We start from the raw sequence: 24,538 nt of genomic DNA, 5'->3' as shown, positions 1-24,538 counted from the left end.
GAATTGTTCAGTCGCTCAGTCATGTCCAACTATTTGCGACCCCATAGACTGCAGCACACCAGGCTTTCTTGTCCTTCACTATCTCCGGAGTTTGCTCAAACTCATGTCCATTGTATCAATGGTGCCATCCAACCATTTCATCCTCTGTCATCCCCTTCTCCTCTTGCCTTCAGTCTTTTCCAGCATCAGGGTCTTTTCCAGTGAGTCTGCTGTTTGTCTTAGGTGGCCAAAGGATTGTAGCTTCAGCATCAGTCCTTCCAATGAATATTCAGGGTTGATTTCCTTTAGGATTGACTGGTTGGATCTCCTTGCAGTCCAAGGGATTCTCACGAGTCTTCTCCAACACCACAGTTCAAAATCATCAATTCTTCAGGGTTTAGCTTCCTATATAGTCCAACTCTCAGATCAGTACATGACTACTGGAAAAACCATAGCTTTGACTAGACGGACCGTTCTTGGCACAGTAATGTCTCTGATTTTTAACATGCTATGTAGGTTGGTCATAGCTTTTCTACTAAGGAGCAAACGTCTTTTAATTTCATGACTGCAGTCACTGTCTGCAGTGATTTTGGAGCTCAAGAAAATAGTCTGTCACTGTTGCCATTTTCCCCCCATATGTTTGTCGTGCAGTGATGGGACCGGATGCCATGATCTTCATTTTTTGAATGTTGAGTTTTAAGCCAGCTTTTTCACTTGTCCTCTTTCACCTTCATCAAGGGGCTGTTTGGTTCCTTTTTGCTTTCTGTCATTAGGGTGGTGTCATCTGCATTTTTGAGGTTATTGATATTTCTGCCACCAATCTGATTCCAGCTTGTGCTTCATTCAACCTGGCATTTCACATGATGTGCTCTGTATATAAGTTAAGTGATCAGGGTGACAAATACAACCTTGATATACTCCATTCCCAATTTTGAACCAGTCTGTTGTTCCATGTCTGGTTCTAACTTCTTGGCCTGCGTACAGATTTCTCAAGGGGCAGGTAAGGTGGTCTGGTTTTCCCATCTTTTTACAAATTTTGCAGTCTGTTGTGATCCACATGATCAAAAGCTTTAGCCTAGTCAATAAAGCAGAAGTAGATGTTTTCCTGGAATTCCCTTGCTTTTTCTGTGATCTGTGGATGTTGACAATTTGATCTCTGGTTCCTCTGCCTTTTCTATGTCCAGCTTTACATCTGGAAGTTTTTGGTTCACGTACTGTTGAAGCCTAGCTTGAAGCATTTTGAGCATTACCTTGCTAGCATGTGAAATGAGTGCACCTGTGCGGTAGTTTGAACATTCTTTGGCATTGTCTTTCTTTGGGATTGGAATGAAAATTGACCTTTTCTAGAAGGAAATGGCAACCCACTCCAGTGTTCTTCCCTGGAGAATCCCAGGGATGGGGGAGCCTGGTGGGCTGCCGTCTATGGGGTCGCACAGAGTTGGACACGACTGAAGTGACTTAGCAGCAGTAGTCCTGTGGCCACTGCTGAGTTTTCCAAATTTGCTGGCATGTTGAGTAAAGCACTTTAATAGCATCATCTTTTAGAATTTGAAATAGCTTAGTATGAAAAGGCATAAAAAAGAGAATAATATGTCTTAAGTTCCCTTATAGCTTCAAAGTCTATGGGTATATGACTTGCAAACTGCCACTAACCTCTGACAACTTGTTGAAAATTACTGTATTCAAAAAATGTTGTAAAAATAAACCCACTAATAGTCTATTGAAGGCTATCGAAGCGGTTTATTTTTTTCAGGAAAGATTCAGACGCTTGAAAAAATGGTAGGACATTTTTATTTCTGTGTTGAATGACTGGCAGTATTTAACAGCTGCCTTGATTCTTGAATTATAAACATCCAATTGGGGATTTTAAACAACCTGATACCTTCATTAACTTAAATGGTATTGGTTGAAAATAGACATGTATTTTTAAAAAAATATATCTTGTTAAAAATTATATTATTCTTATTTTATCTTGTCATTTAAAAAATACTTCAAATATTTTACTACCCTTTCAGTTAGATAAATTTTTTTTTAATCTAACTTTCATTTATTTTGTGCTTTATGTTCAAACTTTGTTGTAATTTTACTGCTGGTCTTATCTTTATAAGGCCAGGGACACTGCAACACTGCATGCTAACCCAGTAAGAGTTTTCCTTGTCCATGATTGTTTTCCCAAAATACTCATTTGGTACATTTTGAAGAAATGATATAATTTTGTTTTCCGAACCACTAAGTTGTTTAATTTCCTTTAAAAATAAATTAACAGCTTTATTTTCATTCTGTTTTAGAAAATGATATTGTATCTTGACGGTGACCATACAAACACTTTGTTCAGCCACATTATTTGAAATATATGTATGTTTGAACAAATTTTATTTTCAAAAAGGAATATGCCTACATGAAATAATGTTATATATTTTCTTGCCTTTAAATGACGATTTTATGTGAAAGATTTGGACACTGTTCACATAGTGGAAGCGATTGACCAGTTTGTTATCAGTGTAATGGAAATGTGTTTTGCCTTAATTCTAAAGACTCAACATATTTTTTAATTATTATTTTTTATTCACGTATAGATTTGCAATATTGTATTAGTTTCAGGTGTACAGCAGAGTGATTCAGATGTATTATTCATGTATATACTTTTTCAACACATTTATTTTTAAATGTGCTACTTTTAGGGAAGAAATACAAAAGTCTTTTTAGCTTTAAAAGTAGTTACTTTCAGCTCACATTGCATTGATATCCAACTCAGAGGAACACTTAAGATACTATAACAAAGCTTGTTATGTGTTCATTTGCTAATGAACAGCTGACAATTTACATTATTTGGCTGGGTCTTGCCACATTTGTATATGTCACATGTGCTCTAGAAGTAATTGCTCTTATTTTTTTGTGAGTAGCCTTGAACAAGTCAGAAGCTTTAATGAAAAAGCAATACAAGGCTGTATTATTTTAAATCAGAAGCCCAAGTTTTAATATATGCACTGAAAGATACTAGTTGAAACTTCTGAAATCTGCACGTCCCCCCACCCAAATGTGTAAAGCTAGTGGCACTGAGTTAGACTTCCTACTGACTTAAGTGTATATTATGATTGTTGCAAGTTATAGATCTTTACAGACTTAAAAATGATAATTAAAAATAAAAATTCAAATCAATTATTGTAGAACCACTGAAGTATTTCTCAGAATTCCAGAGTTTTTTCAGTAACAAAATTTTAAAAGTCATTCTTCCTAAGGGCCTCAGATGGGGGTAAGTAAGGGGAGTTGTGGAAAGCCTGAGTTATTGATTTTTTTCCTGCATTGGGTAAACCTAGAAAGATAAGTTCGGAGTTTTTGTTATTGTCTGTGCAGCTTGAGAATTTCCTAACTTTTCCCTTAGCTCTAAAGGGAAAGTAGGTGTGCTTCTTGTTCATTCATCTTCTCTGCTACCCATTCCTGCCAATGATCATTGTACTAAAAGGTGAATAGTGTACTGTTCTCAACCCCAAATCAGCTCCATGCAGAAACTGCCTTGGAGGAAAGGAGCAAATGTCCTTCCTCTTAGAATATATGCTAAAATGGAGAGCAGTATTCCTCTCTCAGTTGTCCTGTTCAGGTTCAAGATCTTTGCTCTTCTGTGCTGTTGTCTAAATCACCTTCCTGCTGCCTTTCAAATTCAGGCAGCAGCCCAGAATGTAGAGTCTGAAAATAATTCTGCTAATTCATTGCAAAGTTCATAAGAACTTTTATTTATTCTCAGTTCCAATCCTGTTTATATTTATTATTTCTTATTCATCTTTTCTTTCTCCCCACCGTCCACATCTCCCCTTTTCCAATTATACAAGTAATAAAATGGCAGATTTTGGGGGGAGCTGTGCTGGGTCTTCATTGCAGTGTGGTGCTTTCTCTAGTTGTGGCATGTGTGATCTTAGTTCCCCAATCTGATCAAATCTGAGTCCCATGCAGATTGGAAGGTGGATTCTTAACCACTGGACCATCAGGGTAGTCCCTAAAAATGTCAGATGTTGAGTCACTAGAATATTTAATTTTCTAAAATTAGAGGGTAATCACCAATATAGTGCCATATACAAACTGGTCTTATTAAATGCCTTATAAATATAATAATGATAACTTGAATTTCAACTTAATACTTTAAAACAGTTTTAAGAATGGCAACATATCTCTCATTCAACGTATCTATCAAAGATGTATTTATACAATATTTTTAAATGAAAAATTTGAAACATAAAAAAGTTGAAAGAATTTTAACAGTAAACCATTATATGCAATATCTAGATTGTATAGTTAGCATTTTCCTAATTTGTTTTTTCATTTAACTCTACATCTTTTAATATGGATCTATTATTCTGTCTTTTTAATGTGTTTCAAAAGAAGTTGAAAACATCAATGTACTACTCCCTAAATCCTTCAGCATGCAGATCAGTAACTAAAGTTCAGTGTCTTTTTTGAGTAAAAATTGATATACAATGAAATGCACCAACTATAAGTGCACCATTCAATAACTTTGACAGATGAATACACTTTTGTAACCTGAGCCACTTTTAAGACATTAAACATTATTATTGCTCCAGAAGGATCCCTTATGTCCTTCCTAGTCAATTCTGCACTCTTTTTGTATAGATCTACTTTCACTCAGTACCATTGGGAGACAATTTTCTCTTGGTTTCTTAGGTTGCTGCTTGTTTTATGTGTGAGGCACTGACACTTTTGTTCTCAGCTATATTTTCAAGGATACTTATATAGCAAACAGCCTTGGAACATAGAGACAGATGTTTCCTTCCAATGTAAAGGGCAATGCTTCAGTTCAGTTCAGTTCAGTCGCTCAGTCGTGTCGGACTCTTTGCGACCTCATGAATCACAGCACGCCAGGCCTCCCTGTCCATCACCAACTCCCGGAGTTCACTCAAACTCATGTCCACAGAGTCGGTGATGCCATCCAGCCATCTCATTCTCTGTCGTCCCCTTCTCCTCCCGCCCCCAACCTTTCCCAGCATCAGAGTCTTTTCCAGTGAGTCAACTCGTCGCATGAGGTGGCCAAAGTATTGCAGTTTCAGCTTTAGCATCATTCCTTCCAATGAACACCCAGGATTGATCTCCCTTAGAATGACTGGTTGGATGTCCTTGCAGTCCAAGGGACTCTCAAGAGTCTTCTCCAACACCACAGTTCAAAAGCATCAATTCTTCGGCAATCAGCTTTTTTCACAGTCCAACTCTCACATCCATACATGACCACGGGAAAAACCATAGCCTTGACTAGACGGACCTTTGTTGGCAAAGTAATGTCTCTGCTTTTTAATATGCTATCTAGGCTGGTCATAACTTTCCTTCCAAGGAGTTAAACGTCTTTTAATTTCATGGCTGAAATCAGCATCTGCAGTGATTTTGGAGCCAAGAAAAAAAAAGTTTGACACTGTTTCCACTGTTTCCACTGTTTCCACTGTTTCCACTGTTTCCACTGTTTTTCCATCTATTTCCCATGAAGTGATGGGACCAGATGCCATGATCTTTGTTTTCTGAATGTTGAGCTTCAAGCCAACCTTTTCACTCTCCTCTTTCACTTTCATCAAGAGGCTTTTTAGTTCCTCTTCACTTTCTGCCGTAAGGGTAGTGCATACCTGAGGTTATTGATATTTCTCCCAGCAATCTTGATTCCAGCTTGTGCTTCTTCCAGCCCAGCGTTCCTCATGATGTACTCTACTGCCCATTATAAAAATTCGGGTTCCCTGAGGTCAGTGTTTCTCTCTTATAATGATATCCTTTATTATTCTTTCAGTGTAGGCTCTCGTTCTTTGGTTTCTTCTTTGAGTAATTTTGTTCTTATTTTTTATTAGTCTACCTTTGGCCACCTCATGCGAAGAGTTGACTCACTGGAAAGGACTCTGATGCTGGGAGGGATGGGGGGCAGGAGGAGAAGGGGACAACAGAGAATGAGATGGCTGGATGGCATCACCGACTTGAGTGAACTCCGGGAGTTGGTGATGGACAGGGAGTCCTGGCGTGCTGTGATTCATGGGGTCGCAAAGAGTCAGACACAACTTAGCGACTGAACTGAACTGAAGGGTTTATCAGTTTTGTTGAAAGCCCTGACTTTTGAGTTTCTTAGTTTTCTCTATTTTTTCCTATTATATTGATTTATGCTCTTAGTATTTTTTTCATTTACTAACTTTGGATTTTCTTGTTTCTTTGATTCTTAGGTGAAACTCTGTGACACTGATTTGAGACCTCTCTTTTATTTCTGATATAAGCATTTAAATCTATAGGTTTTTCTCTATGGGGTTTTAACCACATTCTACAAATTTTGCTATGTTGTATGTTTCATTATCATTCATATAAAACATTTTCCTAATTTGGGGGGGTTTCTTCTTTACCAGTTTAATCAAAAGTATCTTGTTTACTTACAAATATTTACATTTACTTACTTTTCTATTTCTTAATTAGTATTGTTTTCTATTTTCATTGTTTTGATGTGAGAATATACTCTGTAAGATCATCTGAAATGAATTGAGACTCTTTTGGTGAATGGGCCATATGGAATTGTAAAGAATTGTATCTTGTATTTGTAGTCAATGCATGTAATTTATGAATGTTTATATGTATATGATCTACCTTTATCTATCTATCTATCTAATATCTGTATATCCATATTTATGGGTTTCCCTGTTGGCTTAGATGGTAAAGAATCTGCCCGAAATGCAGGAGACCTAGGTTCGATCCCTGAATTGGGAAGATCCCCTGGAGAAGGGAATGGCTACCCATGCCAGTATTCTTGCCTGGAGAATTCCATGGACAAAGAAGCCTGGCAGGCTACAGTCCATGTGGTTGCAAAGAGTTGAACACGACTGAGTGACTCTTACTTCGCATCATCCATATTTACATCTATGTCTATTAGGACAAAGTGATTAATTGTATTTTTTAAGATTTTCTTTTAGTCCTAAGTTATTTTTGTTCTAGTTCTATCAATTTTGTTGATAGTTTTATCAATTTTGTTCTAGTTCTATCTGTGAATAGCATATTAAAAAACCTCCAACTATGATTGGGCTTTGTCAGTTTCTGTTTATAATTCTGTCAATATTTGATTTATACGTTTCAGAGCTCTCTTATCAGATACCTATTTATTATCATTATGATTTATTGCATGCGTGCATGTTAAGTCCTTTCAGTCGTGTCCAACTCTTTGTGACCCTATGGACTGTAGACTGCTAGGCTCCTCTGTCTGTGGGATTCTTCAGACAAGAATACTGGGGTGGGGAGGGATTGCAGTGCTCTGCTCCAAAGGATCTTCCCAACATTGCAGGCATGTTCTTTACCACTAGCATCATCTTGGAAGTCCTGATTTCTTATTAAGTTGTGTGTTATTTCATTTTGAAATGTCCTTTTATATTTCTGGTACTGCTCTATCTTAAAGTCACATTCACTGTTATTAACATGGCTGTAGCCTTCTTACTGCTTATTGCTTTCACATCATGTCTTTTCCATCCTCTACATTTTTGTGTGTGTGTGTATCTTTTGTAAACAACCAATAGTCAGATCTTGCCTTTTTATCCATTCTATCAATCTTTGTGCTTTGGTTGGACTGTTAAGTTCATGTATATATAATGTATTATTTATATACTTTGATTTAGATCTATCACTATGCTATTTTTGTTTACCCTATCTTGGTTTTTTTTGTACCTATGTTCTATTTCTGCCTTCTTTGGTCTTGGTAAGATATTTTTAAAGTTCTATTTCAATTCACCCACTGACTTTTAGATTATACCTTTTGGCATTATTTTTAGTGGCTGCTCTAAGGCTTACATTCTCAAATATGATGCTATCTCAAGAATATGTAAATTGGTTTTAGGGGTAGGAGCAAAAAAAAAAAAAATCCTGGATATTTTATTAGTTTGTGGCCCTGCAAAGAGCCATAGTACATAAGTTAATATTCAGTATATCTGTGTTATTAAAATTTCATGGGAGAGACAAATAAGAAAAAAGGCTTTTTATGAAGGGATGATGAACAGGTTGAGAAATACTTGTCTCAAAGTGTACATTCTTAAACTTTTCAAAATATACATAGACTTAATATCCTGCCACACTTTGAGTAAAATCAGAATTATATTTTTTTAATTAAAAAATTATTTTTATGACATCTTAAGTTATATCCAGATATTCAAACTGGTTTTAGAAAAGGCAGAGGAACCACAGATCAAATTGCCAACATCCACTGGATCATGGAAAAAGCAAGAGAGTTCCAGAAAAACATCTATTTCTGCTTTATTGACTATGCCAAATCCTTTGCCTGTGTGGATCACAATAAACTGTGGAAAATTCTGAAAGAGATGGGAATACTAGACCACCTGACCTGCTTCTTGAGAAACCTGTATGCAGGTAAGGAAGCAACACTTACATTTGGACATGGAACAGACTGGTTCCAAATAGGAAAAGGAGCCCATCAAGGCTGTATATTGTCACCCTGCTTGTTTAACTTATTTGAAGAGTACATCATGAGAAATGCTGGGCTGGAGGAAGCACAAGCTGGAATCAAGATTGCTGGGAGAAATATCAATAACCTCAGATATGCAGATGACACCACCCTTACGGCAGAAAGTGAAGAAGAACTAAAGAGCCTCTTGATGAAAGTGAAAGAGGAGAGTGAAAAAGTTAGCTTAAAGCTCAACATTCAGAAAACTAACATCATGGCATCCGGTCCCATCACTTCATGGCAAATAGATGGGGAAACAGTGGCTGACTTTATTTTTCTGGGCTCCAAAATCACTGTAGATGGTGATTGCAGCCTTGAAATTAAAAGACACTTACTCCTTGGAAGGAAAGTTATGACCACCCTAGACAGCATATTAAAAAGCAGAGATATTACTTTGCCAACCAAGGTCCATCTAGTTAAGGCTATGGTTTTTCCCGTGGTCATGTATGGATGTCAGAGTTGGACTCTAAAGAAAGCTGAGTGTCGAAGAATTGATGCTTTTGAACTGTGGTGCTGGAGAGGATTCTTGAGAGTCCCTTGGACGTCAAGGAGATTCAACCAGTCCATCCTAAAGGAGATCAGTCCTGGGTGTTCGTTGGAAGGACTGATGCTGAAGCTGAAACTCCAATACTTTGGCCCCCTGATGTGAAGAGCTGACTCATTTGAAAAGACCCTGATGCTGTGAAAGATTGAGGGCAGGAGGAGAAGGGGACGACAGAGGATGAGATGGTTGGATGGCATCACTGACTCAGTGGACATGGGTTTGGGTGGACTCCGGGAGTTGGTGATGGACAAGGAGGCCTGGTGTTCATGGAGTCGCAAAGATTTGGACACAACTGAGCAATTGAACTGAACTGAAGTTATATCCTTTATGACTTTGTTTTTTTCGATGCTTTTGAACTGTGGTGTTGGAGAAGACTCTTGAGAGTCCCTTATACTGCAAGGAGATCCAACCAGTCCATTCTGAAGGAGATCAATCCTGGGTGTTCATTGGAGGGACTGATGCTAAAGCTGAAACTGCAATACTTTGGCCACCTCATGCGACGAGTTGACTCACTGGAAAAGACTGATGCTGGGAAAGGTTGGGGGTGGGAGGAGACGGGGACGACAGAGAATGAGATGGCTGGATGGCATCACCGACTCTGTAGACATGAGTTTGAGTGTACTCCGGGAGTTGGTGATGGACAGGGAGGCCTGGCGTGCTGTGATTCATGGGGTCTCGGAGAGTCGGACACGACTGAGCGACTGAACTGAACTGAACTTAGGTTCACAGCAAAATTGAGATAAAACTACAGAGATTTCCTACACACGTTTAGCCTCCCCCATTATCAACACTTCCTGCTTGAGTCACACATTTGTTACAGCTGTGTGTCACCGTGACACATTGGAAGAGGGCATGGCAACCCACTCCAGTATTCATGTCTGAAGAATCCCATGAACAGAGGAGCCTGGAAGGCTACAGTTCATAGGTTCATGAAGAGTCAGATATGACTGGAGTGACTTAGCATACATGCATGCAATATATCATAACAATCATAAATATGTATCTGGTAATAGAGCTGTGAAAGATATAAATCAAACATTGACAGAATTACAAAGAGAAACAGACAAAGCCCAATCATAGTTGGAGTTTTTAAAATATGTTCTTCACAGCCATTGATAGAACTGGAACAAAAATCACTTAGGACCAAAAGAAAATCTTAAAAAATACAATTAATAACTTTGTTCTAATAGACATAGATTAAATATGTATGAAGTGAAGTGTGAATCTTTCAGTCATGTCCAACTCTTTGCGACCCCTTGAACTGTAGCCTGCCAGGCTTCTTTGTCCATAGAATTCTCCTGGCAAGAATACTGGAGTAGGTTGCCATGCCCTCCTCCAGGGGATCTCTTATAATTCAATGTATCAGCTAGGAAGTTTTGCAAAAATTTTTTGAAAGTATTTAACCAAACAATTAAGGGATAAAAGAAGAGCATGAGTTGAGTAGGGAGGCCTGCCAGAGACCTGCAGCTTCAAGATTCTAAGCTTAATGTTTTGACATTCATATTGAAGGACAGTTGAAATATTCTAGAGAATGTTACATTAGGCATTGTGGCATACAAGGCTTTTGGTGTCAAAAGATCTGACTTTGAGTCGTGGCTCTACCATTAATCAGATTTTACCTCTCAGTGTCCTCATCTAACAGACAAAGTCACAGATTCTTTGTCTTTCCTCTCCCCCTCTTTCCTTTGCTCCCTACCAGCCTGATTGTCCTCCTTTGCCTTGAATATATATTAAACACCTGCTGTGTTTCAGGAATGGTTTTGGGGTAGGGATATGAATGAAAATGTATGGTATTTCTTCTGGGGAAGTTTGTAGCCTTATAAGAAAACATATGATAATGAGGAATGGCAGGTATTAAAATGGTGATATATGCCATATATGATTAAAACATACCTGTATACTCAACAATGTCATGAAAAAGTTTAAAGATGAGATAATGTTTAACTGAAACTTGGTAATGTGCAGACACTTGCCACGTGAGGATCAGGGGTAACGAACAGTAGGTTGGATCACATGAAAGCATTCAGAAAGTACTTGTGTTTTTGTTTTTGTTTTCCATTATGATTTATAACAGAGTATTGAATATAGTTTCATGTGCTGTACAAGCAGGACCTTATGTGTCTATTTTATATATAGCAGTTTGTATCTGCTAATTCCAGACTCCTAATTTATCCCTCCCCCACCCTCTTTCCTCTTTGGTAACCATTAGTTTGTTTTCTGTGTCTGTGAGTTTCTATTTCATAAATAAATTCATTTGTGTCATATTTTACATTCTACATATAAGTGATATCATACGATATCTGTCTTCATCTGACTGTCTTCAGTTAAGATATCTGAAGATATCGATCTTCAGTTAATCTCTAGTTCCATCCATGTCGCTGCAAATGACATTATTGTATTCTTTTATGTCCGATTAGTATTCTAGATATATATGCCACATCTTTATACACCTGTTGATGAACATTTAGGTTGTTCCAATGTCTTGGCTAATACAAATAGTGCTGCTTTGAATAAAGGGGGGCATGTATCTTTTTGAATCAGAGTTTTTCTGGAATGGGAGTGCCAGATTGCATGGCAACTCTATTTTTCCTTTTTTTAAGGAACTGCCATACTGTTTTCCACTGTGGCTGTACCAATTTCCGTTCCCACGAACACAGTAGTATACTTTCCTTTTCTCCACATGCTCTCTGCTTCTGCTAAGTCACTTCAGTCGTGTCCGACTCTGTGTGACCCTTAGATGGCAGCCCACCAGGCTCCCCCATCCCTGGGATTCTCCAGCCAAGAACACCGGAGTGGATTGCCATTTCCTTCTCCAGTGCATGAAAGTGAAAAGTGAAAGTGAAATCGCTCAGTCGTGTCCAACTCTTCACGACCCCATGGACTGCAGCCTACGAGGCTCCTCCATCCATGGGATTTTCCAGGCAAGAGTACTGGGTTGGGTTGCCATTGCCTTCTCCGCCACATGCTCTCTAGCCTTTATTATTTGTAGGCTTCTTAATGATGACCATTTGACTGGTATGAGGCGTACATCATTGTACTTTTGATTTACATTTGTCTAGTCATTAGTAATGTTGAGTATCTTATTGGTCATCTACATGTCTTTTTTGGAGAACTTTCTATTTAATTCTTCTGCCCATTTTTTTTTTATTGACTTGTTTGTATTTTTGTTATTGAGTTGTATGTGCTATTGTATATTTTGGAAATTATTTTCTCCCACTTTGTAAGTTGTCTTCATTTTGTTTATGGTTTCCGTTGCTGTGCAAAAGCTAATAAATTTGATTAGATCCCATTTGTTAGTTTTTGCTTTTATTTTTATTGTCTTAGGAGACTAAGAAAACATTGGTATGACTAATGTCAAAGAATACTTTGCCTATATTCTCTTCGAGGAATTTTATGATGTCATGTCTTATATTTAAATCTTTTTAAGACATTGACTTTATCTTTGTGTATCGTGTGAGGATGTGTTCTAACTTCATTGATTTGCACTGACCAGCTCTTTCAATACCGCTTGCTGAACAAACTGTCTTTTTTCCATTGTATATTCTTTCCTTCTTTGTCAAGATTAATTGACCATGGGTGTGTAGGTTTATTTCTGGATTCTCTATTCAGTTCCATTGATCCATTTATCTGTTTTTGTGCCAGTACCATGCTGTTGTACTATAGTGGAGACAGTGCTTGTTTTTTAATAGATTCTTGAACCTGTTTGTTTTCTCTTACCTATCTCCCATATGCAGAGTGGATGCTTACAGAAATAGTTTAAACCATTTACTGAGCTGCTGTTCAGCCTGCTAAGCACTATTCTAGGCATTTTACATTAATTACTTAGAATCTAATAATAACTGGTGTTGTTCACTCAGTCCTGTCTGACTCTTTCTGATGCCATGGACTATATAGCATGTCAGGCTGACCTTTCCTTCACTATCTCCCGGGGTTTGCTCAAAATCATGTCCACTGAGTAGTGGATGTTTTTTATTTCTTGATGATATTATTATCCCCAGTTGATAGATAAAGAAACTTAGGCACAGGAGTTTTTAACATGTCTCTGGTCATGCAATGTGAGGTTGTAAGTAGTAGAATTAGGATTTAAACCAGTATTCAAATCCAACTTTAACCTCTGCCTGCTTTCCATTATGTCTCTTTTTAAAAAACTTAAAATATATATATTTATTTTTTATATTTTTACTTATTTATTGTCTGTGCTATTTGTTGTTGCGTGTGGACTTTCTTTAGTTACAGCCAGCAGGGGCAATTCTTCATTGCAGTGGTTGGGTTTCTCATTGCAGTTGCTGCTCTTGATTCAGAGCATGGCCTCTAGGGCATGCGGTCTTCAGTAACTGCAGTGCATGGACTTAGCTGCCCTGTGGCATATGGAATCTTCTTGCACCAGAGACTGCACCCATGTTCCCTGCATTGGCAGGTGGATTCTTAACCACTGGACTAGCAATGTTGTTAGTTCTAGTGTAGACGTCTCAGTTTTGAAGTACAGATCAGGTAAAGGAACTTAGTTAAGATTTACTTTAATATCAAGAAAAGTATAAAACTCATTTTTAATGCTATTTATGTGAAATTGAATGATTTGACTGGGGCTAAACTGAATTTTATCTGTTTAGATAAAGCTCAGTAAACACTGACTTCTACAGAGCCACCATACTTCTTTTAGCTTCTGTTTTCTTAAGGGATTTGACTTAAGTTTAAGAACTAAAGTCTTGTTCCTCTTTAGTAAATTGGGAAATAATAAGAAAGCATAAAGGGAAATTTGAGCACTGACTAAAAAATATATACTCATTCATTTTAATTTATGTCCACATTGACAGAGTGAAGTCATAGAATTTAAAAAATATATTTTAACAAAGGATAGAGACCTGTGTCCTATAACAGAAAGAAAAGAAGGCGATCCACACAGTTGTAAGCAATTTGTCCATTGTTGTGCATGATTGTGTTAAGGATAGATCCCAGATCTTCTAATACTTGCTGCTGCTGCTGCTAAGTCACTTCAGTCGTGTCCGACTCTGTGTGACCCCATAGACGGAAGCCCACCAGGCGCCCCCGTCCCTGGGATTCTCCAGGCAAGAACACTGGAGTGGGTTGCCATTTCCTTCTCCAATGTGTGAAAGTGAAAAGTGAAAGTGAAGTCGCTCAGTCGTGTCCGACCCTTAGCGACCCCATGGACTGCAGCCTACCAGGCTCCTCCATCCATGGGATTTTCTAGGCAAGAGTACTGGAGTGGCTTGCCATTGCCTTCTCCGTTCTATTACTTAGTCTCATGATATTTTTGTTCAGACTTCAGACTTAATGATTCATGGAGTATCTTGGCGTGCAGATCAAAAGCTTATGAGTCCTTAAGAGTCTTGACTGTTACTCATGCATATTGTGTAGTATCTCTACTGCATATTTGCCCTTCACTAATTGGTTAGTTTTCCACTGATACCTTAGAAAAAAATAGTCTTTGCCTTATAAAAATATATAAAAATATTGAAAGAAACAATGTATTGGACTTTTTAGCACTTTTACCTCCTAATATTAGATATTCAAGAATTTTTTTTTCTGAAAAGCCTGTTATCACCCAGCTTTATTGGACTGAAATTCTTCTACAACTTGATTTTTAATTATATTCTTATTATACTAACAATGAAGTGAATCACTTAAGTCTGTTATTAGAGTAAGCCAACTATCAAGAAGGTATTAATTGGCCTGTTCTGGGAGTGGTGGTTTTTAAAAATGCCAAATTTTGATTTTTAGAGTTGTTGTCTTCCAGTGGTCAGTGTTATCAACAGATAATCTTTTCTGTGATGAAACACTTGGAGCGGTCTTGCAAAGGTGTTTGTGTTACTTGTATAACACAACTACCCATTTACCAATTATTTGTTACATGGGGCAAGTAATAATTTATACCAGGTGATATGTAGGACTCAGAATGTGTTTTGCAAAACCAGTTCCTCTTTTAATTTTTCAGTTTAGTTGTAACCATCTCTTGCTAAGACTGTGACTGTTACCTTATTACAGATATCCACCTGTAACTGGCATACATTCCTCATGTCTCCATGCATCCATGGTATCGCTAAAAAGTTATATATTTTTTAAAACACAGACTTGATCTTGCAACTTGTGAAAGCAAAAAAGTATCATTGTTTATGTTATGCTGAATAAAATGCTTAGGATATCAGTCAAAGTTTTCCATTTTCAAGCTTTAACTTGCATTTTCCAGCCTCATTTTGGTCATCCTTTTCACACTAATACACTTAAAGTAAGCTTCTTGCCTTCCCCAAATATCTATTAATTATTCCTACCGTACAAGCACATGGTTAAACCATTAGCTCACTTTGGATTACTGTCTTCACTCCCCATTGAAATCTTACTCTCTCTTCACGCTTGCAAAATGTAGCTCACATGTAAAAGCTTCCATGATATATATTCCATAAAATATGCTTTACCCACTATAAGCTTCTCCTTGGCATTCACCTTAGCTCTGGGAAATTTTCTCACACTATTCATTTCATAGTTGATCTTCGTCCATCTTTTGTATTCTTTTTCCTAGAACCCCTAGTCCAAGGTTTGGATATTTGCCCTTTTGGATTCACCCTTTGTTTCTCCTTTCTTTCATATATTTTGGGGATCCGTTTATGTTTATTCTATGTGCTGAAAGTTTTTAAAATGTTTATTTCCAACTCACAATTTCAACAGTCATTTTTAACTATCTGAGTATATTTTTAAATTTCTCTGATTGTTTTTGTTCTTGTTTTATTGATAGTATGCTGTCTCAAATATCTGAAGATATTAATTAGATGGTGGATACAATTTCTTTTGTTTCTTCATTTATCTTGGCTTTTCTTCATTATGCTGCATGTTTGGTGATTCTTGGTTGACCCTTCAGATGTATGAATGGGGGACATATAAGAATAAGGGATAGGAATGATTTAAAGTTGAGTGGGTAGGTAGGGAGACAGCTCATTTACCAGTAGCTTCCAACTGTCAGAATGAATAGGGATTCGTGTGCAGTATCCAATATTTCACAAGTTGTCCAGATATTTCCTTTAGTCTCTTAAGAAAAAAGTCTCACGTTATTTGCACTGGGATATTGTTTGCCTGTTTTCATGTGTATAGTTGGGGAGAGGGGTGGGAGAATTAAATGGGCATCTAGTCTATATACAAACTTTCCATTAACCCTTCTGTTTTTATAGTACATGTAGTGTCTCAGCACAGTCTATTTGAGTTCTGTGAGGAATGCTGGTTCCTACTTCTGCTGCAGGTCCTTTTATGAGTTTTCCTAGGCTATGGCTCTTTCAGCTTGGTTGATCAGTCAGCAGTCTAACTTCCAGAAATTTCTTTAAGTCTGCTATTTCTTGATGGCACTCCTCTTGTTTTCTTCCTTATTGTGAATTTATTTCTTTTTATTATTTTATTGTTAGTTTTCATGGCTTTTAAAGAGTAACATGAGACATGTTTATTCAGCCTGCCGTCTTAAATTGGAAATCAGCTTACGCTTCTCTAAGGAGAATCAAGTATAAAACTGTGGCAACACTTCATTGCCTTCCCAGTCTAGTTGGAGAGAAAATGCATATGCCAAAAGAGATAAGGAATCTCATTACTAACTAGAACCGTAGGTAGAGTGCTTGGTAAATAAAGTATAGTATTTGGACCACTCTGATTTGACTCTCTGTTTCTATCATTCTTTGAAAGTCAATTAAAAACAATTGAGAGGAGGAGAAGGAATATAGCAAGACAATTGAGCATCAGTGTTTTTATAATTCTGCAATAATTTTTTTCCAAAATGAATTTTAAAATGTGGATAAAGGGAAGTGGGAGAAAGGGGAGTCTTAGATGGTTAAGTCAGTATGTGCACATTCAAAATCAGCCTATCCCCTTTCTAAGTGCCTGATATCTTTAGCAGGCATGTCTGCAGCTTCTAAATGCTTCTATATTTTTCTGGTTATTCCTTTGTTCATTTATTTATTCAACAATTGTGATTCCTTCCTATAAAAAAAATGCCTATTATGTCCCAACAGATGTCACATATGACAGTGTAAGCCCAAACACCAAATGTTTCTCCTTAAGCAAGTCTTACATGTAGATTGAATAAAAATCTACATAAATCTGCATTTCCTGGTTCTTACAGGCAGAATATCATGTTTTGTGAAGCATATCAATGAGAGTGATTAGAGAATATTGAAAGAAGGAAGAACAAGAAAAACAGATCCATATTAATCTCTGAATGGCTTCCCTGGTGGCTCAGATGGTAAAGAATCCACCTGCAATGCAGGAGATTCAGGTTTGATCCCTGGGTTGGGAAGATCCCCCTGGAGAAGGGAACGGCTACCCACTCCAGTATTCTTGCCTGGAGAATCCCAGGGACAGAGGAGCCTGGCGGTCTCCAGTCCATGGGGTCCCCAAGAGTTGGACATGACCAAGCAACTAACGCTTTCACTTAACACCTTTGAATGGACTCAGAGAATAACGTATTACCATGAATCATTATAATCCTATCAGGATTTTATTCCATAGGTACCATGTGTGGTATCAACCTTGGCATTAAAAATAGAAGTTATTTTATATAGCGGAAGTAGCAGCTGAAAAATTTGACTTGGCATGAGCAATTCACTTAACTCCTTATAATTCAGTGCCCCTTTTTTTCAAGTGAGGTTTGGACTAAATAATCATTAACAAGCTTATTGATACTAAGTCTAGGATTCTTTAAGTACTTACTGAATGATAGTTGTTTGCAGGTATTAGGCTAAGTCCTTTGGGAAATACTAAGATATATATGTCACAACCCCTGGCCTTCAGGAGAAGATAAATCCAAAAGTGCATATAAAGGCGTACACAAATAGCACATTATGTAGATGTATATTGTAAAAACTAGACAAAAGAATCAATTAAGTGAAAGAGAAGAGAATTTCTGACCTGGGCAGTTGAGATGAATGCATGTAGGATCATATGAGTTATGATACTTCACTCTTGAGTACGATTTTGATAGACAGCCTCGATGAAGAGAATAATGTACTCTCATCAGCCTAAGTTGAAATATAGAGATGAGAAAACATGAAGTATGTTTAGGAAAGTACAAGTTGTGCATGTGTGCTCAGTCGCTCAGTCGTGTCTGACTCTTTGCAACCTCATGGACTGGAGCTCACCAGGCTCCTCTGTCCATGGAATTTTCTAGGCAGTAATATTGGAGTGAGTTGCCATTTCCTCTTACAGGGGATCTTTCTGACCCGAGGATCAAACCTGCTTCTCCTGCATTGGCAGGTTGATTCTTGATCACTTAGCCACCAGGGAAGCTAAGTCAGCCAACTTTATTAGAGTAAAAAGAAAGGAAGTAAAAAATACACCTAGAGGTAACATTGTGAGTGGTCTCACCTACAATTTAAGACAAGTATTGTAAATTTTTGAGACAGGGAGACCAACTGCCTACAGTTTATTCAGAGAACATATACAGGTGTAGAAGAAGTTAAGGATAAGAGAGGAGACCTGATGTGAAATACCAATAAGAAAACTATTACACTCATCCAGGTAGAAGGTAGTTAGGACCAGAAGTAGGGCAGTGGCAATCCAATGAAATGGTTGGGGCAGGTGAAAGAAAGGATGCATGCAATTCAATAAATGATTGGAGAAATGTAAGATTGGAACCAGTGTGACTGGAAAAATGGAGGCACCTTTAATAAAAATTGCTGAGACAAGAAGTTGATTTTTTTTTAAGAAATAAAATGAGCTAATTCCCCGTCTTTCAACAAATCCTTCCCACTTATGTAGCAGCAATTTTGGTATAATAGCAAACATAGAATATTCTTTGTGAATTTTCGTCCTTTTCTTGCAAAGCCATTATAATTTCTTAGGGATTTTTTTATTTTTGGTCAATTATTGTGAATCCAAATTGCCTTGTGTGCTCATTTGGGGAAGGAAGGGAGTATAAGATAGAATGGAAAAAAGTTTTTTTTCAGACTATCATGAAGAATAGAAGTAAGAGCAGGATTTTACTTTAGATTTGGAAAAGCAGTTCAATTACAAATGATCCATATCAAGAATTGTAATAGTAGAAAATGAAATCAAATTAAGTGCACCCATATACTAGGAACTATGAGGAAATAAGTGACAGAATTTTGATTATGCAAACAAAGCATAAGCATATGATAGCTCTAATTAAAACTGCTATTTCTCCCTTCTGTTAATTGTAGTAGTTGACCTATGCTCCACTTCATCTGAGTTGATAATCTGCACTTTCTAGAGTGGGGAGTGAGAAAGGGAATGAAAGTAAAGGACTATTTATAATTAGTGAGGAGGGAGCTTAGGAGAAAAAAATAGAAGATTGGAAACACTGTATAAAGTTGTAAAAACAATTTTTAAACAACTGTATAGTGTATAGGCAGTTGTGATTTTTTTTTTCTTATGATTCCTACATAGCATCAGAGAATAGAAAAAGTGCTGCCCAATTATACTTCCACATAAAGGACTTCTCAGTGTCAGATTACCTGCATGAGAAACTTGTTTTAAAAAAACAACCTGTTTTGGGGGCTCTATGATAACCTAAAAGGGTGGGATGAGGAGGGAGTTTCGGGAGGGAGGAGACATGGGTGTTCCTATGACTGATTCTTGTTGATGTATGACAGAAAATCACAAAATTCTGTAAAGCAAGTATCCTTCAATTAAAATAATTTAGTGGCCAAAAAAACCCTGTTTTGTGTGTTGTATTACTTTCACAATAAGTATTCTCCTTTTGCATTGGAATTTGAAGTGTTGGTTTTATCTTTTCCATGTAATTATTTGGTTATATGTAATTATTTAGCTGCCTTTAGAGTCATAACTTGGGAAAGTTAGAGACTTCTCTAATTCAGCATTTGTCTAAGTATGTTAGTCATCTGTAGTTATATCTAAGAAAGGTCTCTGGGAACAATTAAGTTGAGAATTTGCTGGGTTAAACATTGTTAAACAAGATTTTTTAGTGGAGCTGGGAATGGTATGAAATATCAGAGACTTAAATAAGCTAATAGCAGTAAAGAATCTGCCTACAGTGTTGGAGATTCAGGAGACCTGGGTTCAGTCCCTGGGTTGGGCAGATCTCCTGGCAGAGGAAATGGCAACCCACTCCAGTATTCTTGCCTGGAGAATCCCATGGACAGAGGAGCCTGACAGGCCACAATCCATGGGGTTGAGAAGAGTTGGACATGACTGAGCAACTGAGCACACACATACACACATACATGATCCAACTAAGAGGAAACTTAGAGGGGAAGAAAAAGACGCTTACTCCTTGGAAGGAAAGTTATGACCAACCTAGATAGTATATTAAAAAGCAGAGACATTACTTTGCCAACAAAGGTCCGTCTAGTCAAGGCTATGTTTTTTCCCGTGGTCATGTATGGATGTGAGAGTTGGACTGTGAAGAAAGCTGATCGCTGAAGAATTGATGCTTTTGAACTGTGGTGCTGGAGAAGACTCTTGAGAGTCCCTTGGACTGCAAGGAGATCCAACCAGTTCATTCTAAAGATCAATCCTGGGTGTTCATTGGAAGGACTGATGCTAAAGCTGAAACTCCAATATTTTGGCCACCTCATGCAACGAGTTGACTCACTGGAAAAGACTCTGATGCTGGGAGGGATTCGGGGCGGGAGGAGATGGGGACGACAGAGAATGAGATGGCTGGATGGCATCACCGACTCTGTGGACATGAGTTTGAGTGAACTCCGGGAGTTGGTGATGGACAGGGAGGCCTGGTGTGCTGTGATTCATGGGGTCGCAAAGAATCAGACACGACTGAACGACTGAACTGAACTGAAGAGGAAACTACATTTAGCAGCAATTCACAGATTTATTTTACCACCATCCTTTTCTCATGAAATCTTTTTTCTGAACCATTGTTCCTCAGAACACTGTTCCTTAAATTTACAGATAAATTCAAAAAAGAGATAATTGACTCATTCAAAGTTGCATGATTGTTGACTTAAAGAATTGTACTTGAATCAGGGTCTTCTACCTACCATATTCAGATTGGCTTCCTTTTTTCCCCCAAATTCAAAAACGTCTTTAAGAACTTCTGTGTGGTACTTGAAACTAGATGTTTTAAATGCACATGAGGGAATTAGGAAAAATAAAATTAGAAAATGATTTAATCATTATTGTTTGAATTGGCACATAGTTTGAAAGAGCTGATTATTATTTGTAACCTAAGTTACATTTTTCCAATCAGGAAATTTTTTAGAAAGTCAAGTTATCTTTCAAATTAAAAAAAAATAGCTATAACGGTACAATAAGTGTGTGTCCAAGAGCTTTCCCACTTTTCCCCCCAAAAAGATTGGAGAAAATGACTGTTTATAATTTGCTGTCAGTTATTCCAGACCCCATAACTATATTAAAAACTTCTCTGTATAGACAATATTATGGTAGGTATACACTGTTCTTCCCCTTAATTTTTTTACTCAGCAGTATTACGTATTTATCTTGCCCGCATTAATACATGTAGATTTTTTTAATGACTCAGTGGTATTACATTATATAGCTTTATTATAATGTATTTAATCAGTTCCCCATTGGTGGACTTTAGGGTGATTGTTGTTTAGTCGCTGTGTCCCCTTTAGACTCTTTGTGAACTCATGGACTAGTCCTCCAGGCTCTTGACCATGGGATTTCCCCAGCAAGAATACTGGAGTGGGTTGGCATTTCCATCTCCAAGAGATCTCCCCAGTCCACTGATTCAATCATTGTCTCTTGCATCTCCTGCATTAGCAGAAGCTGGCAGATTCCTTATGAAATGGTATGAGTTTATTCTTTCACTGCCAACATTATTACAATAGGCAACTTTTAAATGGTATCCCTTTCACTGAACTTGAAAAAAAATGATTTTATACTTAATAATGAATAACTGGAGATGTCTTGATATGTTAATCTTAAAATCATGAGATAATTTATAAAGCTTTAATAATAATCATAATCTCTTTTTCTCTCTTCTTCTGCTTTTCTCAGAGCAAATTATTCATGGAAGGATTTAGAAGCCTAAAAGAAGGAGAACCAGTGGAATTCACATTTAAAAAATCTTCCAAAGGCCTTGAATCAATACGGGTAACAGGACCTGGTGGGAGTCCCTGTTTAGGAAGTGAAAGAAGACCCAAAGGGAAGACACTACAAAAAAGAAAACCAAAGGGAGACAGGTAATCATTTTACTTTGTTAGTCTGTGAGTTTATTTTATTTGGAAAAGATTTCTGAAATCTCACTTTATATTTTTATTATGCTATTAAATCTAGCCACAATAAAATAAAATGCCACCACTGAGTGTTTGAATAGAATTTATCAGAAATATAGACTGTCTTGCAATTTGAACTCTGAAGAATATATTTAACTGAGCCTTTAGCATTAGACACTGGGCAGTCCCTTAACCACAATTTCCACCAGACTATTCAGAGAGGTGAAGTTCCCAATAGACGGAGGTAGGTGCCCCTCAGTACATCCTAACACTTCACCTGTTTTTTTCAAATGAGAATACACTTACTGTTTTGTCCATTTTGAAAGATAATTCACTACTGAAAATTCAAATATAAAAAAATCACCAAATATCTTAACTACAGGTGGGGGGGAATCATGATATATGTACAATATTTTTGATTTTGCATTTTTTTTTCACTTAACAATGTATTGTGGGACATTTCATGTCTCTTCTACATAAATTCCCACTGTGTGAATGTAACAAAATTTAAACAAGTCTCTGTTAAATTTATGTAATTGTTAAATTTAGGCTATTTCCAATATTTTTAATTTACCAATAGCACTGTAGTAAGAATGCTTATATGTACATTTAAAAAATTGTCTGATTCTGTCATTAAGGGATACATACCTAATACTGAAAAATCTGGATCAGAGACTATGCCCTTTAAAATTTTGCTATCTATTTCCACACTGTTCTTCAGAAATAAGGTCAATGGATAACCCCTTTAAAAGTGGGACTGTTGATTGAATAATGTCATCTTTTAAATTTTTGCCAATTACATAGGTTAAGAAATCCAGCTTATTTTTTTCCTTTGCATCCTTTGACTAAGGTTAAAACATGTTCATATGTTAATTTTCATTTTTATTTTTTTCTTCTATGAATTGCATGTTCTTTGTCCTTTGCTTATTTCTTCTGAGATGTTCGTTTGTTATTGTTGATTTGTAAGTTCTTTCTTTAGAAAAGAAAAATCTCAGTTTTCCTCTTTCCTATGCTGGGAAAAACTCAGTTCTTCCATGTTATGTTTCCCTCCTTCATGTCTCCATTACTTTTACACAGAACATTTAACTTCTGATCACCAAATGTGTGGAGGATTTTCCCCACACCAAGCAATTCTCCACAATCCAGCTGGATGTTCTACAGTTGAACTCAGTTCTTACAACATCTACCTGGAGATAATATCAGGTCCCACAGGTTAAGGGCTCAGTCTTACAGGACCATCCTACCATATTTCAGATGCCGATTTCCTTGCAACTTCTTTCTGAGCTGGCTGTAAATCAGAGGTTTCCAAAACCCCCTCTTCAGGTTTGATTAATTTGCTACAGCAGTTCACAGAACTTAGAGAAACCCTTACATTTACCAGTTTATTAAAGATTATGATAATAGCAGATAAAGGATACAGATAGAGATATTTTACATAGGGTGAGGTCAAGGAGGGTCCCAAGCATAGGAGATTCTGTTCGCAGGGTTTTGGATGCTTTATCCTCCCAGTGTAGATGTGTATGCTAGCTTGGGAGCTCTCTGGATCTTTACCTTTGAAATTTTATGGAGATTTCATCACGTAGACTTGATTTTCAGCCCCTTTCACTTCTCTCAAGAAAATTGGGATAGGGCTAAAAATTCCAAGCTTATGATCATAGCTTGGTCTTTCCAGTGACCAGCCCTCACTCATGAGCCATCTAGGAGCCCACTCAGTGTCTGTCACCTCATTAAACAGAAGACCCTCCTATCATGTAGGAAATTACAAGAGTTTCAAGAGCCCTGTGTCAGGAACAGAGGTCAAAAACTGATACCAGAAAAAGAGATACTCCTAGTGTTCTTATCACTTATGAAATTACAAGGGTTTTAGGAGCTCTGTGCCAGGAACTAGGGGCAGAGACCAGTATATTTCTTGTTCTCTCACATTCTCTTTGTATACTTACCATAATAATCCTTTTTCTCAGATAGGAAATATCTGTTTCAATTTGTGAAATATACATATGTATGTGTGTGTTTGTATGTATCTTTTACATAATATACATATAAGTAAAATACCATATGATCAAATAGTATATGATAAAATATGATACAATTTACCTTGCAAATACTATGTAATCCCCCTTAACATATAGAATCTAAAAGTAAAAACTAAGGTCTTGTAAACAGAAAACAGATTGGTGGTTGCCAGAGGAGACTTGGGGACCTTTCATATGAATTGATATTAGAGTTCTATTAAGAAATTGTTTATTTTGTTTGGAGCGATAAGGTGTGAGTTTTTGATTATTGATTCAGTCTCTTTTCATTATTGATTCTTACTAGTAACTGATATGCTTAGATTTTCTTTCTTCATGATCCAGGCTTGGCAGGTTGCAAGTTTCTTGGAAT

The 24,538-nt window shown here is 37.1% G+C and overlaps 1 protein-coding gene across 3 annotated transcripts in view; it reads left to right on the top strand.

The window, feature by feature from the left end:
* Window positions 1–24,538, top strand: part of LIN28B (lin-28 RNA binding posttranscriptional regulator B) — a 125,029-nt gene that overhangs the window by 55,089 nt on the left and 45,402 nt on the right. For all 3 annotated transcript variants that reach the window (XM_088840931.1, XM_055433474.1, XM_088840932.1), the window contains exon 3: window positions 21,939–22,123. In XM_088840931.1, the coding sequence (XP_088697057.1) occupies window positions 21,939–22,123 (185 nt within the window). The remainder of the gene's footprint in view (window positions 1–21,938; window positions 22,124–24,538) is intronic.

The sequence above is a fragment of the Moschus berezovskii genome, chromosome 10 (assembly GCF_049115385.1).
Source record: "Moschus berezovskii isolate FMDL1 chromosome 10, NW_MosBer_1.0, whole genome shotgun sequence".
Taxonomy (NCBI): domain Eukaryota; kingdom Metazoa; phylum Chordata; class Mammalia; order Artiodactyla; family Moschidae; genus Moschus; species Moschus berezovskii.
The sequence above is the reverse complement of the archived record's forward strand: the minus strand, read 5'-3'. Positions and strand labels throughout refer to the sequence as shown.